Here is a 27,811-nt window from a genome sequence, read left to right on the forward strand (position 1 = left end):
ATGCTGAGGGACTTTCGGGAGCATGACATGAGGTTGCTGTTTCTTGCATCAGTAAACTCTCAGAGGGGAAAACTTAAGCCATTGTGTTCATGAGTGAGAGATATTGGTAACCTCTTAATAGCACGTGAAGTAGATGTCTTTTGTGCATCTCATTGTCACTTTTTTTAGGAAGTAGTCTGTGGGCTCATAAGAGCTGCTAAGATAAATGACAGAAATGGAAACTTGCTAAAATGACCTCTGAATGAAGTACTGTGCCCTGTATAAAATTGTGAATATGTTATTATTTTTTAGAGTGATTTGAATACATATTTTTAGGTGGTTACCATTGTAAAAAAAATAATGATAGTGAATAAAACATATGTATTAAAGTTTAATGCATAGATATTTAAATTTCAGCTGTTTTATAGATTTTTGGCTATGTGTATATATATATATATATAACATTTCTTGGAATGGTGTGGGAATGGGAATATATATATAGGCCTTTTTTTTCTTATTCATAATTGTCCCCTTAAAATGTAAAGCAAATTTGACCATACAAAAATTACAGGTTCTGTATACTTTAGTGAACTATATTTAAAAGTTATAAAGAAGTTTCATAATTTTTATGCAATTTCTATGAATTGATTTCTGTTTATTTAATCTTTTTTTTTTATGAAAAGTTTTGCTCAGAAAATGTAGCTTTGGACCTTAAAGGCTAAAACTCCTGCCAGCACACAACACAGTTATTTTCCATTGTAATTGAACAAAATAACACAGTTATTGTTTTATTATTTTAATATATTAATTATGTTAATTCATTGAATTTAACTAAGAATATAAAGGCTTTTTTCAGTTCAGTTTAATATCGGCATGCCTCTATTGCGTTATTAATTTTAATATGTGAGTTAAACCGGTTTATTAGCGTCATCACGTTTTACAGTGTTTAATGTGCTAAAAAAAAACGACAGTGTTATTAATCTCTTTTCGCTATTCACATTAACTAGGCTACAAAATGTAACTATTTCCATTGTACGCTAAATATTTAAGTGTATTTAAAGTATCTGAAGAGTATTATATTAAGTGAAAGACATAAAAGTAAAGGCGTCTTTTGCAGCCAATAAAACTCGACAGAGGCGGATGCAGAACTCTAAAGTAGGCGGCTGCTGATCATGTTGTGAACAGGCGCAGATGATTGGCGTCTCTTTTAGCCAATGAGAACGATGATAGGGCGTGGTATTTTCTGCCCGATGCCGCTGCTGTGGGAACAGCTGGAGATGATTGGCGTCGTCTGCAGCCAATGGGAACGCCGAGGGGGCGTGGTTTTCTGTGAGCGCCGCTGCTACAGTATGAACAGCTGGAGATGCGCTGTTGTCAAAAGAAGCTCGACGATCATCAGGTGATGTGAACTCAACCAACTCCTCCATTCAGCCGATTCAACTTATTTTGCAGACTCTTCTTAACGACTCCAGCCGACGAGTTAATTGTCAAAATCAGGTAAGATCGCTTTTTTAGTAGTATAAAACTGTTTTTTTTTATATAGTTAAATTAAATGGCACATGATCAGTAGCCGTAACATAAGTAAATTAATAGAAAATCAAATAAGATGTGACCACTTGATGGTTTAATTTGGGCTGCTAGTGATTATATTATATAGAGAGCTGTATGTGTGTGTGTGTGTGTGTGTCTGTGTATATGTATGTATGTATGTATGTATATATATATGGTATTAACTAACGAATTAAAATACAGTATTTGCATAAATAGGACATGATTTTGATATACAAACATGCACACATAAATATAAATAGGTATTGCAATAGCTCTCTATATAATATATATATAATATAGTGTTATAATATAATTCATATTTTATCATTTATCCTAATGACATATTATTAATAATGGTTATAAGATTATTTATTATTTAGTAATTTATAAATATAAATAATATATTAAAATTAATAATGTTTATACATATTAATAAAATACAAATATTATAATAATTTGTACAAGTATAGAAACATTATTTAAAAACAAAACAAATTTTGCTAAATAATATAATAGTTTGATAAATATGTATATACAATTAAAGATTTGAAGCATAGAAAATGAGGCCTTTTTTTGAGCTCACTAGTTTTAATCAAGCCACCATCAGCCAGCATGTTACCTTGAGAACATGAGAAACGAATGCATAGCTTTATTTATTCCACAAAGTGTTGTTAACGCTTGCTTTTTTCTCAACAGATTTACAGGTTTAGTGCAGATTTCTGTGTTACTTCAAAATTACTATACCAAAGATACCCAATTATATTTATTGAGTTTGCAAATTCTTTTTTAATTTATTGTCCAAATCTGCAAATATGGCATTCTAAATGTAAATTTTTGTAATATAGACACTCCCTGACAATCAAACCCAGCTCTGCAGTTGTATGCTTCACCACTTAAACAGTTAACAAAGGTCAAAGGGTGAAATCCACCACAAAACACATTTTTGCAATCTAACAGACGTTGTTACACCAGGATTTAAATTTATACCCCAGGGACCTTGTTGCATTTTGCAAAATACAGAAACCATGCATCCAGTTCATATATTGACATGAACCTACTTGGTGTGCATTTACTGCACCAAAACAACTGATAAGGGTGTGCCATAGTCATTTCGAAAGCATATGGAGCCTTTCTTTTGCTCCTTATGCTTCTTAGACCGTTTGCTCTTGTTATTTGGTATGCAAATACAAATCTTACTTGCTATTTTTGGCGCACGCAGGTTTCTCATCCCACCGATACATGCACATACCAACCATTAGCTTCAGCCACCAACAGCTGAACTGTCTGTATTCTACAGGTGCCAGTTGCATATGGTTTTGAAACAGTTTGAAGGGCCATTAGCAAATTATTATTTGCTCTAGCGTTCTAGAGCTCATTTATTTTCAGTCCCCTGCCCAAACAGCTTCGACTAGTCTCGACAGAGGTGTTTGTTGTTGGAGCTCTGATGGTTTTGGCCCCGTGAGGGACCCAGCAATTAGTCCCCTCCGGCCCCAGAGCGAGTGCTGCTCTGCGGGAGCCCGTCAGCGTACCATTGCCACTGTTTGTGTGTATTCTTTTCCACTGTCTGGCCTCTGGGAGAATCTCACAGGAAGCTGAATGTACACCGAGGGCAGACAGGATCCAGAGCTGCAATAGTTGCATTATTACATACTACGTCTTTCATTTTTGAACATTGAATCGCTATTTAATTCCGTGCAAGCTAATTAAATGTGTAAAATAAATTGGTTTTCTTTTTTAAATGTAAATGTGTATATATATATATATATATATATATATATATATATATATGATTTTTAGAAAAGGTCCTATTCTCAAACTAACCATCAGTTCGGCGTAAGCAGATCAATGAAAACGTACGAATGGGATCATACGAATTCGCGATCATTTCGCCACAATTAAAAATAGCTTCAGATTGCCATAAGAGATTATTTTCTTTCTGTGCAAAAACTAGGCCTTTAGTTCAACAGTTGCATTATTCCAACATCTTTTACTTTTTCATTTTATTTTATATGCAGTCTGAACTGAAATAGTTCATAAATTTCTGTATGTATTAGCTTATTTAAAAGTAGTAAGTTGAGCAGTGTGTGTTCTGAACATTTAACCACTATTTAATAGTGTGCAAACTATCTGAATTCGTAAAATTAAATAGTATTCTTGTTTCTTGAAATAATTTATTTTTGGCGTAAATGTACTGGATTTTCAGCAAAGGTTGCCTTTGTTAAAATACACACATAAACACACACACACAAGCAAGAATATATATACAGTATATATTAAAAATAGTGTGCATATATAACATTCAGTCTTGCATTCAGAATTCATAAGTATTCAGTGGAGTAAATTACTGTAATTTTGTATGATTAAATTAATATGAAAATTATTTTTTAGAAAAGGTCCACCTCTGAAATTAACTATAAGCAGATTAATGAAAATGTATAAATTCGCAGGCAGTTTGGCAGAACTTAAAATTATTTATTTGTGGATTTGTGTGTGTGTGTGTGTATCTCTGGAAAAGCTAGACCTTTTTGTTCGCTTGCTATTTCAAATCAAGCCACCATCAGTGTGTTACGAATTTGCCACCAGTTCGCCAAAACTGAAAAAAAAAGGTTATGAATATGAGTGTATTGGGCATGATGTTTCTGTCAGTGGTTGTGTCTACAATAGCATCACCAATCAGTTTGTTGATTAGTCTCCTAAAACCTGACTTAAAGCTCGAAACAACAACAAAACATCTTAATGATGCTTAAAGTCGCATTGGTTTGCGAGGAAAGGCTTTCACAAATTTGAGGAACTTTAAACTTAGCCCAACATGTTGTTTGGTGATAGCGATCTTGTCACAAATGCTTCTCACTTCCTCGCATTACATTTATATCTCATGACCAACTGCCCGATAGTGATGCAGGCCACCTGTCAAAGCCTTTTAGGTGTGTGTGTGTCTGTGTATGGAGAATATCATCCTGGTATTCTCTTTATATGGTTATAATGGCACAAAACAAGGATTCCTCCACTTGTCCGTCTGTGTGCCAGAGGGAGGGTGTGAGGGCAACGGGCACTCATGGATCGTGGGAACAGCATCACTCTCTCCGTAAACCTCTGGCTTTGAGATTTTAAAAATAGATGAGGTTACATAAGCCTAATATGAGGGGGAAAAAAAGCATAGCTGAAGTCCTGGGGCTTTTACATTAGCGGTTAGCCACTATGCTAACAGCAGCCTACATGAAATAATACTATTTTTTTTTTTTTTTTTATAATAAATACTTATAGTGTTTTTGAGCCATACTATAGTAAAGTGCTTGAATAGATTTTTGTGGTAATTCTATAGCTGCTGTATTAATATAAACAAATTACTTTTCCCAATACTGTAGCTTTCTGCAACTATAGGTTATATTATACTACAATACAATGCCGTTTACTGTAGTAAAAAACAAAGTATACTACAGTATTTATTACAGTTTATCAGTTCACTGTAGTTAATACTACAGTATGCTGTAGCATTCATTAACAAAGTGTTGTAAATACTATAAAATATACAGTATAATGCACTTTACTATAGCATGGTTCAAAAACACTATAGTATTTACTATAAATTACTATAGTATTTGTTTCATGTGGAAGGAGTAGGTCTGAAAGACGGGATTGATAACTAATACATTAGCAAAGCCAAATATATGACTGTATTTCACTGATTTATAGGCCTATGTGAAAACTGTTAAGTCTAATGAAGCTATTAGCTTAGCGTACATACCAGAGGTATCGGTTTTTGCAGTTTTTGCAATGAATTGTGATTATTTTTAACATCAGATAAGGATCATTCTTGTTTAGGTACATGAAGATATTTTCTACTTAAGGTTTTTTGCTTTCTATGTCAGCTACTAGAATCTCAATGCTGTTTAATGCAGCGAACACCTTAGCAGATTCTAGCTACAATGCCATAATTTACCAAAATGTTAGCTACTACGAATTTAGCTTAAAAATAGTCATTCTGCTGTGACTTAATGATCAAACATGCATGAAAATAGAAAAGCAGATGTGCTAAGTGGAGAATTTTAATGTTATTTGAAGCCAAAACTAAATGAAGAGTTAGCTTTAGCTACTAGCATCTTACTAGGCTCCTTCTAGATCTGTGAAATACATCACTTATGTTCCCCATCTGGTTTAAACCTGTCAGTTTCCAATGACTGTTGTCCCTCATCTATTAAACTTTACATTTCTCCCCACACCCCCACCCCAGCCCCTAAAATTAACTGTTGGTGTCCGTTTCGCTCATGAGAGAACAGGGGGTGGACAGGAACTTTCCCTTCATCGAAACGCACTATTATTTTAAGTGCGGTTGTAACGCTAATACAAACTTCATTCTACCTTTAAATGGAGATGACATATTTTTAACCCATGCCCTGTGGAAATGCTCATGTTTGTGCTGGGATAACCCAGACTGCGGGGGTGTTAGCCTGGGCGCACGGGTTAACTTTACTCCCAACTGACCCTCTGGAGGGTATAAGTACACAAACGTCTGTAATTCGTGCTTTGGGAAGTTGGGTTGGTAGTTGGTATTGGCTGAACACATCACACATGAGCAGTTCCCACTATATTTACAAAAGCAATACATGTACTGATGTTACTGCAGCAATATGACAGGCAATGAATTGTGCACATACATTTCATTATATGTATATAGCAATATATAATATGTAGCCTATATTTTATTATATTATTTTATATGTTAAATGTTATTTGTTTTATTTCTTTATTATGCTGTAAACGGTGAAAACAAATAGAAATGACACACATTCTACTACTAAATAACATTTTTCCTTCTGTCCTGCTGATTTAGGAAAAAACCCGCTCCGAACACAAAGCATCATGGGGCGGAAGAAAATACAGATCTCTCGGATTCTTGACCAGCGAAACCGACAGGTTTGTACTTGTTTTATTTCATGCTGTTAAAATACATGTAATGGCATCTGAACATATTTTATTTCTATAATATAGCCTAGACTTTTTGTTGCTTGAAACTGAATATTTTGTAGGAAATAATGTAAGGCGAGTTTGATTTTAACAATTAGGATTTGATTGCTGGATGTTATCCTGTATTATTATCTAGGACCCTTTTTTTGTAATATTTCACCCCTTCACAGAACAATATTTAAAACAATATTTCATTTTGATCAAGATTTTTTGATAACACTTTAGTATAGGGACCAATTCTCACTACCAACTAGTTGCTTATTAGCATGCCTATTATTAACATATTGTCTGTTTATTAGTACTTATAACGCACATATTCTGTGCACTCTGTTCCCAATACCTAAACTAAGCAATGCCCATTAGCTGTTATAAATTCACTGTAAACCACGGCCTTTTGGGGGTTATTGCTTTTATAAAATGGTTATTCCATATATGTAGTAAGGTTTCAGAAAAGAAAACAGAGCAAATAAAGTGTAGTGATATAAATAAAAGCAGAATTCTTCAACCAAACAATGTAGTTCCTCAGAAACAGTTGTGGTTCCAAAAAAAAAAGGTTGCCAAGCAACACAGAAGTAAACAAAGGTGTATGTTTGTAGTGTAATTTACAAAGGCTTGACCAATCAGAATCAAGGACCGGAACTATATGTTTTATAACAACTATTAATAAGCAACAAATTAGGAGTTTATTGAAGCAAAAGTCATAGTTAATGGTTTATTAATAATGAGAATTGGACCTTAAAATAAAGTGTGACTGATTTTTTGAAATATAAAAAATTATGAAAACAACTTTTTTTAATAAAACCAAGGGCGTTTCCATTGAATATGATTTCATGTTGTATATTAATCTATATATCTTTATTGTTCATATATCTGACAAAAAAAAAAAATGGGGCTTGCTTACTTTTCATACCATCAGTGATTCAATTATGTAATGTTTTTTTACACTTTCGCCATTCTCACACAAAGGTCCATGTTAGACGGTAGACTTTTGCTCTACATAAGAATGTGGTATTTTAATCCAGGGCAAAAGACCTTGAGGTGTGAAACATGGGCTTTGCTATGGGGCGAAGACAACGTATGTCCAAAAAAAGACTCCAAAACGATACACAGCGTGAGAAGTCAAACCATTATTGCTTTGTGGCATCTATCAGACGTTTCTGTAACAATAGTCCTGTGGTTTGTTCTCTTCTTCAAGGTGACATTTACCAAGCGCAAATTTGGTCTGATGAAAAAGGCCTACGAGCTGAGCGTGTTGTGCGACTGCGAGATCGCTCTTATCATCTTCAACAGCACTAACCGTCTTTTCCAGTACGCCAGCACCGATATGGACAAAGTGCTGTTAAAGTACACCGAATACAGCGAACCTCACGAGAGCCGCACAAACACTGACATACTGGAGGTACATGCCAAATCTCGCCCTTCTGAAGTGTGTTCATTATTAGTATGTTACCAAATCAGATGAGCTACTGCTACGGTTTTACTGTGCTTAATATAATTGTAACATAACCAAACAAAGTCCCACAATTAGTTTGTAATTACAAATGAAGCTGGAGATGTTTTGCCCTGAACATCATGTAGATATGCATGCATATATAAAAGTACTGGCAAATAAATAAAGCTTTATCTTACATTATGTTTTCATATTATTTATAAATTAGTTTATTTTAAGGAAATAGTTTTATTCAGCAAATGATGCTTTTTTTTTAAATTGATCAAAAGTGCCAGTAAAGACATTTAAAAGGTCACAAAGTTTTCTGTTTCAAAGGAAATGCTGTTCATGTGAACTTTCTGCTTATCAAAGAGTTCTGACAAAAATTGCACATTCTGCACAAAAATATTAAGCAGCATAACTGTTTTCAACATTGATAATTATAATAAAAGCATCAAATCCGCATATTAGAATTATATCTGAAGAATCGTGTGACGCAGAAGACTGCAGTAATGATGCTAAAAATTCACTTTTGATCACATAAATAAATGACATTTTAAAATATACTAAAATAGAAAACACATTCAAAATTGTAAATATTTCACAATATTCCTTTTTTTTTTACTGTATTTTGATCAAATAAATGCAACCCTTGGTGAGCATAAGAGACTTCTTTCTCTCTCTCTCTTTATATATGTGTGTGTATGTTTGTGTTCGACTTCGAATTCAGTCGATGCCTGATCCAGTTCTTCCTCCTTCACCCCAAATTCTCTCTTTTCCCCTCTCTTTCGTTCTCTTTCTCTTTGAGTGCTCCAGACTTTGAGAAGGAAAGGAATGGGGCTGGATAATTCAGAGCTCGATCAGGAAGACAGTGTGACGATGGGAACGGAGAAATACCACGACGGCATGGACCTCTCCATCGCTCGCCAACGTTACTATGTTAGTAGAATGGAAATGAACCAAATGCCTGTGTTTATCTGACAGGAATGCCTAAAGTAATGTTATAAATCCACTCACAGGCTCCTTCGCTCTTGCCTTCGGAAGTGATGGGTGCAAGTACCGAAAACGGCTACAGCAACTCCTCCAATCCAAACCTTGGTTCACATCGGACTCCGTCCTACAAACCTTTGTGTACCAGACCGGGCTCAACCGGTTCTGTCAGCTCCAACTCCCATCCGGCTCTCATGGGACCACATGCAGGTAAGGTCCATGTCTTATTAAATGGCCAAGTCATTTTCAAATATTTGATAACATGACTAGGCTTAAATAAAGGCTATGTTTAAAGGTACACTATGTAAACTTTACGCAGTAAACATAGTATGTAACATAGTAATACTCTTTAGCTGTGGAAGCATTAAAACGGCAAGTTATTTGAAAAGGAACATTGTTGTGATAATTACTGTAAGTGAGATGTTATTCATATTATTGTTATTACATACGTGTTATTGTTATTCTTAAACATTGTGTTGAGTACTTAGTCAATACATAGCAGATGTGATGCAAACTATGTGGATGATTCATGATTTATTATGGGTACTGTCGCTTTTGCTTTTTGCTTGCATACTCTTTTTAGTTCACGGTTTAGTTGTGGTTTCAAGCTAATTCCACTGCGAATAGCAATATGGAAGGCAGACGGGGCCAGAAGTCTTTAAACGGAAAGGTTCGTTGTGTTAATGCGACCATTTTGGACGCATTGTTTGTATGTGTATTTTGTATGACACTCACATTCTGGCCATGTTAAGGTGTCAGTTTCTGCCGTGTTTCTATAGTATGTGTAAAGACGCACAGTTTTTACCAAATTTGAACTTGTGTCTCAACGCGCGCACATTCTGGTCGTGTTCGAACGTGTAATACTTTTTAAAGCTGATTTACCTTAAGTAGATTTACTCACATAGTAATACTTTTTTTAGTTTATTGCGCCATTGCTTTAGTGATATCTACTGTACTAGAATCAATTAATGTAACAATATAAATTAAGACTTTTTTTTTTACCTGAGAAAGAATGTTGAACTAAACAACTAAAACAAAGCACAAGACTGACGTCACTCAATATAGCTCAAGAACAAATATAATTTGTGAGTTTTGCACATGTGCCTTCCAGTGTACGATTATGACAACCTCCATGAATCAACATTATGTCTGATGTTTATAAACATACAATGCCTTGCGAAAGTATTCATACCTCTTCTCTTTTTTTTTTTGTTTTGTTATGTTTTGTTATGTTATGTTGTATGTAAAGCACAAAACAGGTTTTTAACATCTTTGCAAAAAAAAAAAAAAAAACAGATTTTATTGCATAAGTATTTACACCCTTATCTGGGACAGTTGAAATTTAGCTCATTGGCATTCAGATTGCTTGTAGATATTACTACACTTAGAGTGAAGTTAACCTGTGGCAAATTCAGTTGAATGGGTATGATTTGGAAAGGCACACATGCCTTAATAATAGGTCACACAGCTAATAATGCATATCAGAGTAAAAACCTGCCTGTAGAGCTCAGAAACAGGTTTGCGTCAAGCCACACGTCTGAAGAAGAGTTCAGAAAAGCTTTATGTTTCATTGAAGGTTCACAGAAACATGTAGTATCTGTTACCCTTAATGAAAAAAGTTTGAAACAACCAGGACTCTTCCTAGAGCTGGCCTTCTGGCAAAACTGAGCAATTGATGGAGAAGGGCTTTGGTTAGAGTGTTGATCAACCTGATGGTCACTCTAGTTGAGCTTCATGATCATATGTGGAGACAGGAGAAACCTACAGAAGGAGAAACATCACTGCATCACTCCACAGATCTGGGCTTTGTGGCCGTGTGGCCAAACTCAAACCTCTCCCCAGTGAAGACGCATGCAAACACACTTGCAAAAAAGCTCCTAAATGACCCCCAGACTGTGAAAAACAAGATTCTCTGGTCTGATGAACCTCAGTTCTAAGCATCTTGTTTGAAGGAAACCACCTGCAGAGTACCAACCCAAAAGTAAAGTGTTAGCAGCCTCATGCTGTGGGGCTGTACTTCAGCGGGACTTGTCAGAGTAAAAGAAACACTCAAAATCAAAGAGATAGCCTTAATGAAAACCTAGTCCAGAGCATTCAGAAGCTCAGACTGGGCAGAGGGTTAACCCTCCAACAGGCCAATGACCCTAAGAACTCACCAAGAGTGGCTTATAGACAACTCTGTGAATGTCCTTGAGTGGCCCAGCCAGAGCCTGAGCTTGAACCCAATCAAATATTTCTGGAGAAACCTGAAAAAGTGCATCTGCCCCCATCCAAGGTGACAGGGGAGAAAAGGTGAAGAGAAGAACGGCAGATAACTGACCAATGCCGATGAGCAAAGCTAGTTGTTACGTTCCCCTCAGTGTCCAGGGGTCAGAAGGGGAAGTAAGACATCAAACAAAAAAAGAGGAGGAGGAGGCTGTGAATGTGCTTCAGCTAAGTGCGGAGTTAAGGGTATGAATACTTACGCAATGTACTTATTTCATTTTATTTTTATTTTTTTAAACTTTTACGAAGTTGTGACAATTCTGTAAATATGTTGTATGGAGTGTAGACTGCTGTGGGATAAAAAAAAAAGTTATTTAATTAAAGCGCTTTAACAAAAGGCAGCAAAATAACAAAACCTGAAAAAATAAATACTTTTAAAAAGTACCGTATAAACTAACATACCATCATGCCACAAATGCAATATAGTCTCAAATATAGCAATTTCCTTGGTTGTTGTGCGTGTTGTCACATTAACACGGACGAACAGTGCAGTCACATTTTCCAGGTACCATTAAAATACTTTTGGCCCCATCCACCTTCCATACAGCAATCACCAGATCTTTTTGCCTTTATTTACTGATATGATGAAAACACGCACAGACTAATTATGAAAATAGAGCAGAAAGTTTCCTGCGAAATCTACCCTAATAACTTTACATATTAATAATTATTACAGGCCTACTAAAGTGGTTTAGGTAAAAAACAAACAAAGAAAAAAACATGTAATTTATGATGTACTTGCGATTTCGTTAATTGTAAAAAAAAAAAAAAAAAAGTAACATAGTGTGGCTTTTACTACATAAACTACTGTATATGTACCGCTTAAACATATTTCTGTTGCGCTAAGCGTTTTGTGGAGGCCAACCACTAAAACTGTTTACCGTATCGTACTTATTATAGCCATTATCAAATGGGGTTACACAGAAAGGCAGTGGGGAACGGTCCCCGAGTGGAGTATTTTAGTACTTGCGCACAGGAAGTTCTCATATGTGAAACAGCCCACCATCTCAACCACGCACACATACAGACACTCGTACGAAACAGTAGCTGAAGACAGAGCTGTGGTTTCTGAGCAGAATGTCACACCTGCTGGACTTTTTGATGCTGTGCCTCTTCATCTCCATATTACTATTAGCAGTGCTGCATGGGAATGTTCTGCTCAAAGTGACCTGTGGTCAGAATCCATGCTATACAAGCAAGCTGAAGTCTGCAATATTATTTAAATGTATAATATTCATAATATTTAGTTTATAATATGTCATAAAATGTATCAATTTTATTTTATAATATTACTTTGATGTATAATATTCAATATTTAGTTCAGAATATTTGTAATATTATAATGTTTAATTTATAATATTTAAAAAATATCGCTTTAAATATAATACAATATTTATTTACCATGCTTTTATTTATTTTGTGTACTTTTCAAATGCTATTTATTTATTTAACATACATTTAAACATTTATATATTCAGACAAAGATTATCTTTTTTAAAAGAAAAATATAATTTTAAAAACTGTGATATAATCTAGAAGTTGAAGAGTGCCAATAATTCATTTTTATATTTTTGAGTGAAAATTACTGTATGTCAGCTGTAATAATATTTAAAAAACTTTTTAAAGTGTATTTAAGAAATTGACTTCAAAAAGTTAAGATGAAATATGAGATGCTATTTATTTTTAAGCTATTTATAAATTATTGATTATTTATATAAATATATATTTACTTATTTATATATATTATTTATTGACAAAAATAATATTACATTGTTATATTTATTTTTACTTTAGCTAAAGTGTGAAATAAACAAAAAACAATTTTTGTTAAATTATTATTATTATTAATAACTGTCTATCAGTTGCAACAGTACTGGCAACGAAATCAAGGAAAATGGCACTTGAGAACCTTTATTTTTTATTTTTATATTTTTTTTTTAATCCCAACCAATCTGTAATTGTGTTAAATTATGCAGGATGTTTAAAATTATGATTTTAAACATAAATTGTGTGTATAAAGGACACATGAAATGCATTCTTTGAAAGTAGCCTTATCAAGACATTCAGGGCCATCATGACAAGTGTTTCCAGGTGTCAAGCTAGATAGTGAATAAACGTCATCCGAGAAGGAAAACTTCTCCTTTCAGTGAACGATAGAGAGAGTAGGAGAGAGAAACTGAAAAAATCATTTCAACCACATCTTGTTTTTCACTTCCTATATGACTATGAAGGTCTGGGCTACTCGATGTTCTCTCATGGCAACCTGAGCAGGGCCTTGGAGATGAAGACTCCGCCCCCTCTGAATATGGCCAATGATGGACGGCGCATCGACGCTCACGGTGGACTGTGTGGAACCCGCAGTAATCTGGCCAATGCTGTGAGAGAGTCTACAAAAGTACTCACTCATGCACTGAAATGACTGTTTTGTCACTAATACAGAACTTAACGTCACTGTACTTAACTTTAGCACAGAGGAAGAGGCAGCTTTACCTTTATATTTCCTAGTGACACTAATATCAGTCTTTTATAAATGAATCATTGACAGTGGGTATAAAAAGTATAAGATAGCAGTTACTCATGTACATTTAAATTAAATTTTTGATGAAAAGTTTTATGACATTTCTAAATAGACATTTCATTATGACCTATTATAGATTAATAATACATTGTTCTCTATTATGAAATGTTCATAATAGAGAACAATGTATTATTATTCATCTAAAATATGAAGTATATACATTTATAATATTAATATTTGTCATATCAATTTCATATTATTATTTAATAAAAAACGTACTATGTTAATGCATAGTTGTTTTTTTTTCATTTTCAATTTAGATATTATTATAATTATGAAAATAATTATATGAGTAAAAGTTTTAAATTAGTTCTGTCAACGATTCATCTCGATTAATCGCATCCAAAATAAAAGTTTTTGTTTACATAATTTATGTGTGTGTACTGTGTATATATATATATATAAATACACACACGAGGTATAAATAATACCAAAATATTTTGAAAATATTTACATGTATATATTTATATTCATATTATTGATATTATATATAAATATTTTATATAATAAAATCTTTAAAATATACATGCATGGGTGTCTATTTATATATACATAATAAATATACACAGTACTCACACATATATTATGTAAACAAAAACTTTTATTTTGGAAGCGATTAATCGCGATTAATCGCTTGACAGCATTCATTTAAATATAGGCATTTAATAATTAAGACATTTAATTTATTACAGTAATGTTTGTCATATCGGTTTTATAAATTACAGTATCATTAGTTCATAAAAATATAATGTCTTTTGATAGCATTGAGATTTTTTTTTTTACATGTACAGTAACTAATGGTATGATATATAATGTAGCAATATATTATAACATTATTTCATTATGATATTGATATTTAATATACTGATAATTTGGTCATTATTTACCTTTTCTTTTCCTTTGGTCCCCATCTAGAGAGTACTCTATCAGAGTATGCATGCTGGGGGCCACATGATGGCGATGGGGAAGACAGGCTTACTCGGGCACAGTCTGGGCAACTACGGGGCTTCAGGTGGGGGCCCAATCCTTATTCACAGCACTTACTGCAAAATGATATTACAGGGACAAAAATACTGTCATACGACATGTAACACTTTTTTCAAATAATTCTAATTATCAACAAACATCACTGTGCACAATGAACATTTATTCATATATTCTCTGCTTAAAAGGAAGCACTAACAGTCAGTTTCTGGTTTAGAATACAGCAACCCCAGTTACACCGTGGGTTATCAGCGCAATTCTATGAATACCTGGCAACCTTTGTCTCATCAGGACACCCACCAGTCCATGATCAGCCCTGGGTGAGAAATGCCTTAATTACCATACATTTAATCATAGACCATTTATTATATTATATTATATTTAATTTATTTATTTTTAATCTGTACATTTATTTGTAGGTATTTTATATTTTATTTTATCATTTCATTTATAATTATCGAATTATTTCTGTCACTCAAATGTCATGCTCATGTCATTGTCCACAGGATGGCATCAGGAGGAAACTGTTCTTACCCGTCCCAGTGCTCCTCCCCTTCCTCACCGCCACACCCCTCCCTCAACCTGAGCATCAAATCAGAGCGCACCTCTCCTGAGCACATGCTCTCGGCCACGCCCCCCAGCCGTCACATGCTGCAGCACTCACCAATGGAAGAGCCCAAGGCCACCAGCTGCCCTCCGTCAGAGGAATACTCCGCTGTGGAGAGGGACGAGATGCAGAAGAGCGGTTACTCCGGCCAGCATGGCCCAAACAGAGAACCTGGAGAGGGGAAGAGCCACCAGCCTCTGAAGCAACCTGACGCCAATAATGGATGGATAAGATAATCTCCACAACCGTTTCTTTTCATTTCTTAAAGGAACAGTACACCCAGTAATTCAAATTTGCTGAACATTTACTCACCCTCCGACAATGCAGTATGTAGGCTAGACGAGTTGTTTTCTTCATCAGAACAGATTTGGAGAAATTCATGATGGTGAATGGGTGCCGTCAGAATGAGAGTCCAAACAGCTGATAAAAACATCTCAGTAATGCACACGACTGAGTTTATCAACTAACATCTTGTAAAGTGAAAAGCTGCTAGTTTGTTTACTAAATACATAACTTAAAAACAGTGCTTCTGGCCAAAATATAAGTCTGTAATCCATAACAATGCTTCCTCTAGTGAAAAAGTCCATCTCCTGCTGTCCTTTTACATGAGAATCCACTGATTTCTTTACAACTGATTTGGACTGTTTTCACTTGTAAACGAAGCTTTATCTGGGCATATTTGTCTCCTGATTCAGACGAGGCAACAGTGGAGAAAGCAATATTATGGTTAGAGAGACTGGTATTTTAGCCAGAAGCAACGGTTTGAAATTAAAAACTTCTTGTTAGATTTGTTTAGAAACATGCAGCTTTTCACTTCACAAGATGTTAGTTGATAAACTCGAGTTGTGTGCATTACTGAGATGTTTTTATCAGCTGTTTGGAGAATCATTCTGACGGCACCCATTCACTGCTGATGATCCATTGGTGAGCAAGTGATTTACTGCTAAATTTCTACAACATGCATCATATTCCTCATTAATATTAAATTCTTCACGTTCAAATACACACAAACATGAATCTTGTTTTTATTAATCAATTATTATTATTTTTATTTTGTATTAATACCATCACTTCACCAGAGCAGCATTCACACCAGTGCTGACCCTGTTTAGAAATGTGATTCCTCATTTTCCTCACATAGTGTAAATTACTGTAGAGTTCATGTAAATGATCTTCACTCAGGACAGACCGCTTTTCTACTTTCACACCAAAGGGTTTTTAATAAGAAAAAGAAAAGAAAACGATGTTGTCTTGATTATTCGTCAAATTAATTTGCATTATTTCTGGCATTACTTATACATTATGTAATATTTTAATTTCTTAGCTTATGTTTTTTCACTTGTGCTTGCGTTATCAGTTTGTGTGAATGATGCATATACCATCATGTCTCTTCCTGAAGTATTGTCAGTTGAAGTTTGTTATAATGGCCACAAGAGGGCACATAAACATATCATGCATCCGAATGCTTCTTGTTGACATGACATTGTAACCTAACCTTTATTTTATAATGAATAAATAAATGCATTTGTACATCTTGAGTAGTGTGTCATTTGTTAAGGCATATTGGTGTATAAGGTCATCATTTGTCAACACTTTGCATTTCTTAAATCAGTGGCACTTGGGGCCCACTAGATGGCCTCAGTAAGCTTTCTTATTTACCTAAATATACTGACTTGTAATGATTGGAAATTATTATAAGAGGTAGTTATAGTAGAATAACTTTCAAATGGTGAAACAGACTGGAGCACTACATTAACCAATAAGCATTTTACTTTATTAGTTGTATGTAATGAGGTGATGATTGGGGGAGTATAAAAAGAAATGACGACCACTTCAGTAAAGTTTTCCCGCCAAAAGGTAAAAGGCTATTCTTTGACAACTTTCCTGGAGACTGTAGATACTTTGCATATTTGGCATTTATGTGGTATGCATTGAAGTATCATGGTACAGGTTAGGTTAAACTTGTACCTAATAACTTGACATAAATGAAAACGAAGTTGTAAGAGTCAGCGTTTTGAGCGTTCATAAACACTTCAATTTTCACAAAAAATACGTTTTCCATAGTTTCACCCAATGAAAGACAGTTGGAAAACGTATATTTTAAAGGTAAACGTATTTTGACACAACAAGGGTAAAACTGTTGAAAACGGTCTGGAAATACATATCTTAGTGTTTAATTGACTTAGCGAATTCAAAGTAACATTTTAAACTGACTTTTAACGTTTGTTTACCCTTGCTTTCAAATTAAACATGGCGGGAAGCCGTTAAAAATCATCATTAGCGCCATTTTAAACGGCTTTTTAGCTTAATAGTCTGACATACAATAAATGAACATCATCTCCATATATCAGTAAAGTCGACAGTTTGAGTGTGTTATTATCAGATATTCTAGCAGATCTTGTTTCTGTCAGATCTCTCCTGTTACACTACTGATTATAATCATCATACAATAATACAAACACTGCAGCTATATGTCTGCACACAATTTTATATTCAAATCCCATTTCTCACACACCCATCCACGCCATCTTGAACCCCTTGAGCTATTAAAAAGCAGAAAATTGGCTGGAATTAGCCATCTCTCCGGCTCGTCAGCACAGCCTACCATACCACGGTTGAAAAGAGGGCTACAGAGGTCACGTCTGGGCAGGTCTCGGGGGAGGGCGATGGGGCGAGTCTGCGGGGCACGTCTGAATGGTCCTCGGTCCAGTCCCTATAGCAACAGTCGGGTCTCAGACTGGGCCTCCTGACAGATGCACATAATTAATGTGATTATATAGATATGTCAACCCCGTCACCCTCCACTTCATTAAACCAGACAAGGCCTCCAGACGTGTCATCAACCAGCCCGACGTGGGGAAAAAAATCTGTCTGAGTTATTTGGTGATGAGACATTATTGGGACAGCAACGGTCTGGTGGCGAGACAAGAGTATATAGATACAAATGCACCAGGCGATTAATGAATATATACCTTCAATGCATCAGATATCCCCCTCAATAACAATATACATTAGCATGAAAGGAAATTACAATGTGCACACACACAACTAAGTTCTGTTCAAACCAATTTTTTTTAGATGTAGCTAACATAAAATAATTTAAAGAAGGAATATCTTTCCACAGGGCTGAAATAAGAGCACAAATATGAATGTTATTGTTTATTTGGTCCACAAACCAGTCATATTTCTACTTACCAGCTAATAAACTAGTCAGACACAGGACCATCTGACCCTTTGAATGGGACGTGGTCTGTTCTGACTGTGAAAGTCACATTTTATCAGCCATTAATCATGTCATCTTTCAGACACAACACTAAATGCTTGAGCAACGCAGAGGAGGCATATGGGTATTGATGTTAGCAGGAGAAATGTACATTCGGCATTTATTTGTCATTTTGACATAGTCTGCCTTTTATTTATTAATTCATCATATACGAATATGTACATTCAATTGAAAATGGAATGTTAAAAGTTTAATTGTTTTGTATTCATATAATTTTGCAAGTCAGTTAAATATCATGCACAGGTTTTTGTATTTTCCGAACAGTCCACTAATTTTTAAGTAATTTTTTAGGTATTAACGCTGCAAAAATAATTAGCAGTTATAGACAAATATGTATCGACTATGCAAATTAAACCAGCAATATTTGGCATTGTGTAATCATTAAAAATACTTAAAATTTTTTTTTAAATTAATTAGTATAGCTATTGTTTTGTAATATATATATATATATATATATATATATATATATATATATATATATATTTTTTTTTTTTTTTTTTTTTTTTTTTTTGAGTAACTAATGTAATTTTTTTACTATCAGTAATATATATAAAACAATGGAGAATGGTATCATGAAAAAACACAAGTCTTGTGTTTCATTTTTAAATGATCAGTTTATGGTTTTGGATCAAATGAAAGCTAGTTGATATTAGAAAATGAATAAATAAATAGTTTCAGTTAGAGTTGGGGTACTCGAACTTGGACTCGGACTCGAGTCCGGACTCGAGTCCAATTTTGAATGAACTTGGACTTGTCACGCACTCGGGTGAATTTGTACTCGGACTTGACACGGACTTGAACATTTTGGACTCGGAAAATATTCCGAGTACAGTCGAGTCCACGTCATGTGTAACAATAAAACCAGCATAAAATTGAAATGATAAATTAATGAATGTCTCCCCTACTGTCATTTTACTGCACCACACCGGCAGGCAGAAGTCTCATGCTTGCAGACGAAACACACGCACCACTCACTGGATATCAATGTGGATTAGTGATGGGAAGTTCGATTCTTTTCCGCGAACCGGTTCTTTCGGACGGTTTGATTCAATAAACCGGTTGAAAAAAAAAAAACAGTTCAACGGATACATAATCCATTGAGATGTATTTGTTATTAAATGAATTTACGTTTCGTCAGATTGCCCTTCATTCAAACCCTCGGTTTACCCGCACTCATTACATTAGCACAAAATCAGTTCAGAATCAATCACCAAAAGAATCAGTTCGGTTCAGACGCGCTGTGAGTCAGTCGGCTTCATGCTGAATCACGAATGCGCAGTATCATCAGCTCCTCGGTTCTCGAATCGGACGCGTCCGAAAGTAACGGTTTTCGGTTCAGTGTACTGATGATCTGAAAACTGATACAACCGGTTCTTGACTCGAGAACGAGAATCGCTCAAAACCCGGGTAGGAAAATCTGACAGGGTAGGATAAAATGTCAGGACACCGGCACATGCTGCGCAGTATCATCAGCTGCTCTACTCGTGTTCATGTTCTGTTTACTACAAACTCAGTTTGTGAATCTGTCATCATTAACTATAAATACAGTACAGATATTTCATAAATCATCCCTTATTCATATTAAACATGCAGTCTTTAGAGTCTTAATTATTGTCCAACTTCTCTGAAAACCCCTTTGGCCCATACATAATCTACACAGATTAGAAACATGTAGCCCCTATCTTAAAAAAAAAACCCCTATATATATATATATATATATATATATATATATATATATATATATATATATATATATATATATATATATATACATATTTTTTTATAGTTTTATCACACTTTCCGATGTTTAACAAAATACTTGAAAAATTACACGCATGCGCAGTATCATCAGTTCATCTGTTCTCAAATCGGACGCCTCCGAAAGAAACGGTTTTCGGTTCAGTGTACTGGTGATCCGAAAACCAATGCAACCGACTACCAGAGACAGCAGCAGCAACCAACAGATGCTGCACAGCTCAGCATTGCAGGGTTTGCAAGACTAGATTTGACCAAACAAGCAATGCAACTTTATGATGCAAGTTCTCCAAGACAACAGGAAATTCATAATGTCATCATTAAGGATCTCCTCATTGGCTGCACTTTACCTCTGTCAAATGTGGGGGAGAGGCATTAAATAACTGAAATGTCATCTTTAACTGGAGGACAATATAGTGTGATACAATAATAAAATAGGTTAATTTGTATTTTCATGCACTTGTAATACAATAAAAACTTTTTTGATAGGAAACTAGTTCTGTTGACATAAAATAAAAATGTTCAATGGCAATGACTAGATGTAACAGTGGTATTTTTTTTATTACATTTTTATATTGCCATTGGTTTAATGGGTTGAAAATATTAATAGAATGTAAAATGTACAATACCGATTTATAATCTTTTTTAATTTAATTACTTTCTGGACTCGGGCGGACTCGACTCGGACTCGGCCTTTAAGAACTCGGACTTGAGTCCAACTCGGCCCCTTTTGGACTCGGACTCGGACTTGGACTCGATGTTTGTGGACTTGGTCTTGACTCGTACTCGACAAAGGTGGACTCGGACCCAACTCTAGTTTCAGTGTTAAATTATTAGCTTGTCTTAAGCCTACCATCTCAAATGATACGAATCCTTGATGATTTCCTCTGATCCTATGATTGAAAGGAGGAGTTCAATAAAAGGCAAACAAATTGTAAAATTATTCATGAAACATGAGTAAAATTATTAGGCCCGACATCAGCCATATAGCAAACTCAGTATTTAAAATACACCATAACTCTCTGTTAAAAATTCACCCAAGGCAAAAGTACAAAATGAACTAAAATGTCATTTTTGAACAACCAAGTCCAACTGTTTTTACAGGTTTTGCACTTGACCATATTGTGCTGGTGGAACACTATTTCGGACCACATCCCTGAGTTACCAGGCCCTTACAATTGCTTTTCAATGAAATGATCACACAACTAGGGACAACACTTGTACCAACACTGTTTTCATTTCGTTGAAGAACTGTATTCAGCAGAAAGAGCTTTATTTCAGGGCACTTTTCAGTTCTGCTAACAGGCTGCTAATGAGTTGACAGGCCGCAATCCACCACGTGAGAAAGGCGAAGATGCCCCTGAAGAAAATGGGTGTGAGGACCCCACGTAAGGCAGTGAACAGCTCGGTCAGGTGGGCTACGGTGGCCTGGATGTCCTCCTCCATGTCTTCTATATCCTCGTCGTCTTTGAGTCTGGGTGCGGGTGGAGGGGCGGTGTGAAGTATGGGAGCAGGGGTAACACCCGAAGTCTCTGCTCCAAGGCCTCATGAAAAATTACCTGATGGGTACATTGTAATTTTTTTTAAATATCTTACTGGTTGTTATTAATATTCTTTTTAATATTTTTTCACTTTTTCTGTATTTTTTATTAATTTATTTTTATTTTAAAACATTTAATAGCCTTTTAGAAATTATTGCATAATAATAATATAATATATTGAGTAATCATATAAGATTCATTAATTTTAATAAACATTTCATTCATTTACTTTAAATGTTAAATATATTTAGAACAAATATTAAAATATAAAATAAAAATATTAAAACACATTATGAAATAATTTCATCAATAATTAAAATAATGTTTACTAAAAATAAATTTTGTAGTAAATGTATATAAATAAATAATTGTACTAGAATTTACACAAACATATTTAACAGTCACCTGAAGGGTACATTGTAATTTATTTATTTATTCTTATTAATTTTTTGGGGGACTTTTTGTATTTCTTTCCCACTTTTTTGTATTTTAATACATTTAATATATGTTATCTCATTTTAAAACATGTTACGTTTTTTTTATTACTGGAAATGTAAAAAAAAACTAAGTATACTAATAATAAAAAACAACGAATTACAAATTAAACTGATAAATAAAACAAATAATTATTCAAAATAATGAATTTTAATCATTAACAATTAATAATTAACAATTTTGATGTCAATTTACATATAAGCTGTTATTTAATAGTCAGTAAAAGTGTAGTGACCCACCTAAAGATTTGAGTGCTAAAGTTGAGAAAAGCACAAGCAGAATAGGTATAAGATACTGAATCGTGACCACAGCAAAGTAGCAGAAAACTAGTTTCACCTGCATAAAGGAGTTTAAAAACATTACATCATCGTATTTGTTACATTATTAAAGTGAATGTGTTGTAAAAAGTAACACTCTGCATTTTGTGTCGCATTTCAGCCCCACCTTCCTCTGGATGTCAATGGCAGCGATACGCCCCGCCTCTTTCTTCATTTGCCCCACCCACTTTTGTGCCAGATTGAGATAGGCCTGCAGGTGATAGCGGGTGAGCAGTAGCCGCATAACACACAGCACCACGATCGTCCAAAGACACACCGAGTTAAAGGCAGAACTAGAAAGTCTGGAAAAAGAGAAATAAAATATAAACAATTATTACAATCTAAAATAAATTCTAGAATTATTAACTTTAATAATACAATTTAAATGTTTTATAGATGCATGTTTGTATATATAAAAACCAAAAAGCATTCAAAAGTGCAAATACATTTTGGAAATATCCAGATAGATTTACTTACAAATCAACTTACAAGGTAACTAAGGTCTTTCCCATGGGGGCGTCATAGGAAGTAATGGGTTTAACTCACATTACAAGAATAACCAGAGGAGACAGAAAACTCATGTGCAAAAGGACCCTAAAAGTCAAAACAAATTGCTGTGGGCTATTAAATCAAACGTTGTATAATTGCAATATTGTCATTTATGTTCATGTTTAATTCTAATTCTAATGCAACAAACTTGAGTGTCCTACTGAATGATTGGACGATCTGCGTTCATCTGAACAGCATCTAGGTGAGTTTGGGCCAATCGCAGACCAGGAAATGCGAGGAGAGCTCCAATGAAGGCACAAATGGCAGCCAGCCCCAACTTGACTGATAGTTTGGTGAAGGGAACGCTGTTAAAAAGTAAAAAAGAAGCGGTAAATTCCATCAGGTGTGTGATTTCACACAGAGCAGCTGTTACTTCATGGAGCCGTTGTTAACTGAGAAGCTGCGCAAATCCACCTTCATTATCAGCGTTTATTTGCTGAGCTAGTGAGTTAACAACGGCTCCATGAAGTAACAGCTGCTCTATGTGAAATCACACACCTGATGGAATTTACAGCTGATTAGATAACCGGCTTTGCTGACGATTTTTATCGCGCACCCTTAGTTTTTTTGATGACAAAAATAATACAGGTGCATCCTAATAAATTAGAATGTCGTGGAAAATTTCATTTATTTCAGTAATCCAACTCAAATTGTGAAACTCATGTATTAAAATTCAATGCACACAGACAGAAGTCCACCCTTCCTCCAGACTCTAGGATCTTGGTAAAAAGACAACTTTGGACCAATGGCAACAGTCCAGTACTTCTTCTTCTTAGCCCAAGTAAGACGCCTCTACAGGAGTGCCTTAACAAGAGTAATACGACAACTGTAGCAAAATTCCTTGACACGTCTGTATGCCTTGACCCCAGCCTCAGTCCATTCCTTGTGAAGTTCATTTAAATTCTTGAATCCAGTTTGCTTGACAATCCTCATAAGGCTGCGTTTCTCTCAGTTGGTGGTGCATCTTTTTCTTCCACACTTTTTCCTTCTACTCAACTTTCTGTTAACATGCTTGGATACAGCACTCTATGAACCAGCTTCTTTGGCAATGAATGTTTTGGCTTACCTTCCTTGTGAAGGTTTGTCAATGATTGTCTTTTGGACAACTGTCAGATCAGCAGTCTTCCCCATGATTGTGTAGCCTAGTAAACAAAACTGAGAGACCATTTTGAAGGCTCAGGAACCTTTGCCGGTGTTTTGAGTTGATTAGCTGATTGTCATCATATTCTGATTTGTTTAGATATTGAATTGGTGGGTTTTTGTTCAATGTGAGCCAAATGTGAATTGAAATACTGACATAAATGAACTTTTCCACAACATTCTAATTTATTGAGATGCACCTGTAATATTGCTTGTCTAATGTTGTCTAACCATTGATGAATTACTTACGACCACTCATAACCTTGCTGTTTGGCAAAGACAAACAGTGGCAAAAAAAAAAAAAAATGGATAAGGAACAACTTTACATTTGTTAAGCAATTCAAGGTATTAAACATGCAATCACTGTAGTATAAATGTCCTTTCGCTTTAAGAATACAGGTCAGATAACCACATGCCGGACTCAAGGCCGAACTCCAGGTAGTCTTCTCTCACTACAAGGACCAGCATCGCAATAAGAAGAGATAAGAAGCCAAAAGCCAGACACACAGAGTGCTCGCCACCCTCCTCAGAGCGAAAGTAGTGGCTCATGTTTATTTCCTTTAATTTTGATGATTGTAACTGACAACTAAGGAAAATCCCAAATTTAGTATCTCATAAAATGTAGATATAACTTAAGACCAATACAAAGAAAGGATTTTTAGCAATCTTGGCCAACTGAAAAATATGAACATGAAAAGTATGAGCATGTACAGCACTCAATACTTAGTTGGGGCTCCTTTTGCCTGAATTACTGCAGCACTGTGGCGTGGCATAGAGTCGATCAGTCTGTGACACTGCTCAGGTGTTATGAGAGCCCAGGTTACTCTGATAGGGGCCTTCAGCTCTTCTGCATTCTTGGGTCTGGCATATCACATCTTCCTCTTCACAATACCCCATGGATTTTCTATGGGGTTAAGGTCAGAAGATTTTGCTGGCCAATTAAGAGCAGGGATCCCCTGGACCTTAAACCAGGTACTGGTAGCTTTGGCACTGTGTGCAGGTGCCAAGTCCTGTTGGTAAATAAAATCTGCATCTCCATAAAGTTGGTCAGCAGCAGGAAGCATGAAGTGCTCTAAAACTTCCTGGTATACGGCTGCGTTGACCTTGGACCTCAGAAAACACAGTGGACCAACACCAGCAGATGACATGACACCCCAAACCATCACTGACTGTGGAAACTTTACACTGGACCTCAAGCAACGTGGATTGTGTGCCTCTCCTCTCTTCCTACAGACTCTGGGACCCTAAATTTCCAAAGGAAATGCTAAATTTACTTTCATCAGAGAACATAACTTTGGACCACTCAGCAGCAGTCCAGTCCTTTTTGTCTTTAGCTGCTTCTGACGCTGTCTGTTGTTCAGGAGTGGCTTGACAGAAGGAATGTGACAGCTGAAACCCATGTCTTATATACGTCTGTGTGTAGTGGTTCTTGAAGCACTGACTCCAGCTGCAGTTCACTCTTTGTGAGTCTCCCCCACATTTTTGAATGTTTTTTTTTTTTTCACAATCCTCTCCAGGGTGCGGTTATCCCTATTGCTAGTACACTTTTTTTCTACCACTCTATCTCTATTAATGTGATTGGACACAGAGCTCTGTGAACAACCAGCCTCTTTTGCAATGACCTTTTGTGTCTTGCCCTCCTTGTGCAAGGTGTCAATGGTCGTCTTTTGGACAACTGTCAAGTCAGCAGTCTTCCCCATGATTGTGTAGCCTACAGAACTAGACTGAGATACCATTTAAAGGCCAACACAATATTTCACAATATTCAAATTTTCTGAGATACTGAATTTGGGATTTTCCTTAGTTGTCAGCTATAATCATCAAAATTAAAAGAAATAAACATTTGAAATATATCAGTCTGTGTGTAATGAATGAATATAATATACAAGTTTCACTTTTTGAATAGAATTAGTGAAATAAATCAACTTTTTGATGATATTCGAATTATATGACCAACACCTGTATATACAACCCAAAGTTGTAATTCTCTCATTTTTCATTTTAAGGATGAGATAAGTCACTTCTGAATTTCTCAGCTAGCATCAGGTCCATTAAACCAAATGATTGCAATGCTGAAGGATACAAGCAGAAGAAAACAGTCAGCACACACCAGATGGAAGCAATATTGACTTCCTTGCTGGTATCCACTACGCTGTAGTAGCCTTCAGTGAAGAGGTAGATCCCTGTGGCATAGATGGCGAAGTCAATCAGCCACTGGTACTCCACAAAGAACCACAAAAATGTGAGGAGCAGTAAAAACAAAACAAAAAAAAACAAACTTATTTACAGCTGATTTTGGTGCAAGAACCCAGATGAAGACTTACCCAGTGCGTCCAAGACATTTACCGGAGCACTCTCCAGGTGAAGATCAATGTCTTTTGGAACTGTGAGTGGCTTGGATTGTCCATGTCCATTTTGTCTCCTAGAAGAAACAAGAGGTCAAACATAAGTTTTCCCCAACAGAAAAGCAACAGTTGCACTGAATCAAGCTCACACCTGTCTCGCCTGCTGGTTTTAGGAATCTGTTTCCCTGCAAGGGCGCACAACTCGCCTTCAGATGGATGTTTGAACCTGAAAAGGCTGAGAAAACCAATATAGGGTATTAGAAAGACCAATGTTTATTACATTTACACAGACTATCATAAAGTTGTGCGTGCTTACCTGCCGTTACATAAGAGCCAGCGTGCAAAGGAGAGATGTGGCGCCATTCTTTGCATTATGCTGACCGCCAGCAAGCTCACCACCAACTGAACTCCCATAAGCGTCTTACAACAGACAAACGTATACAGCATTTCTATTGACACAGAAAATAATTACGATTTATACCTTCTGAGTTTAAAAACAAACAAAATTAGCTTTTACGATTAATGTTCTGGAGAGATTTAAAGTTAAAACGTGTGCTTATTTTTTTGTTAAAGCAACAATATTAGCTATTAAATACAAAATATGTTATTTAAACTATAAACTGTCTTAATGATATTTATATTGGTGAGACTATTGCTAGGCGGATGGACATACGTTGTACAGTATTTGTACAGTAGTCTACTTCACAAAGTCAAAGCTACTTGACTGTGGGCCTGTGCCAGTCACTCAAGATGAGCACTGGAGGCATGCTGTCAAACTGAGGAGGTGGTCCAATTACAAACCCAAAAGACATGGGGAGGCATGGATAACTTAGTTAGCTAACATGCTACAGCTAACCGCCTATAAAACACTAAAAAGACACTATACTGAGGTCCAGAACACAGAATCGGTGCAACTGCAATGCCACAGTCACTTACAAAAGTAACGTTAGGACAAAGTACTCTGGATCCAAAATACTACGAACCAGTCTGCAAGCTGTCATTAATGTTAACATGATATCAACTTAGAAGCTAACGTAC

The 27,811-nt window shown here is 35.5% G+C and overlaps 1 protein-coding gene and 1 pseudogene across 2 annotated transcripts; one reads left to right on the forward strand and one right to left on the reverse strand.

Moving 5' to 3' along the window:
• The first annotated feature begins 1,345 nt into the window (after positions 1–1,345).
• On the forward strand, positions 1,346–16,886 carry mef2b (myocyte enhancer factor 2b). Of its 2 annotated transcripts, none has more exons than XM_052591203.1 (9): positions 1,346–1,476; positions 6,362–6,444; positions 7,691–7,894; positions 8,741–8,863; positions 8,944–9,124; positions 13,411–13,574; positions 14,673–14,769; positions 14,959–15,061; positions 15,248–16,886. In XM_052591203.1, exons 2-9 carry the CDS (start codon positions 6,391–6,393, stop codon positions 15,582–15,584), a joined length of 1,263 nt encoding a protein of 420 aa, XP_052447163.1. In that variant the 5' UTR covers positions 1,346–1,476; positions 6,362–6,390; the 3' UTR covers positions 15,585–16,886. The 2 variants fall into 2 exon arrangements, with proteins under 2 accessions (XP_052447163.1, XP_052447164.1); XM_052591204.1 differs by having other exon boundaries at positions 13,411–13,556.
• Positions 16,887–21,626: 4,740 nt separating this feature from the next.
• On the reverse strand, positions 21,627–27,187 carry LOC127988338 (transmembrane protein 161A-like; annotated as a pseudogene).
• Positions 27,188–27,811: the final 624 nt, after the last annotated feature.

Source organism: Carassius gibelio, chromosome B22 (genome assembly GCF_023724105.1).
Source record: "Carassius gibelio isolate Cgi1373 ecotype wild population from Czech Republic chromosome B22, carGib1.2-hapl.c, whole genome shotgun sequence".
Taxonomy (NCBI): Eukaryota; Metazoa; Chordata; class Actinopteri; order Cypriniformes; family Cyprinidae; genus Carassius; species Carassius gibelio.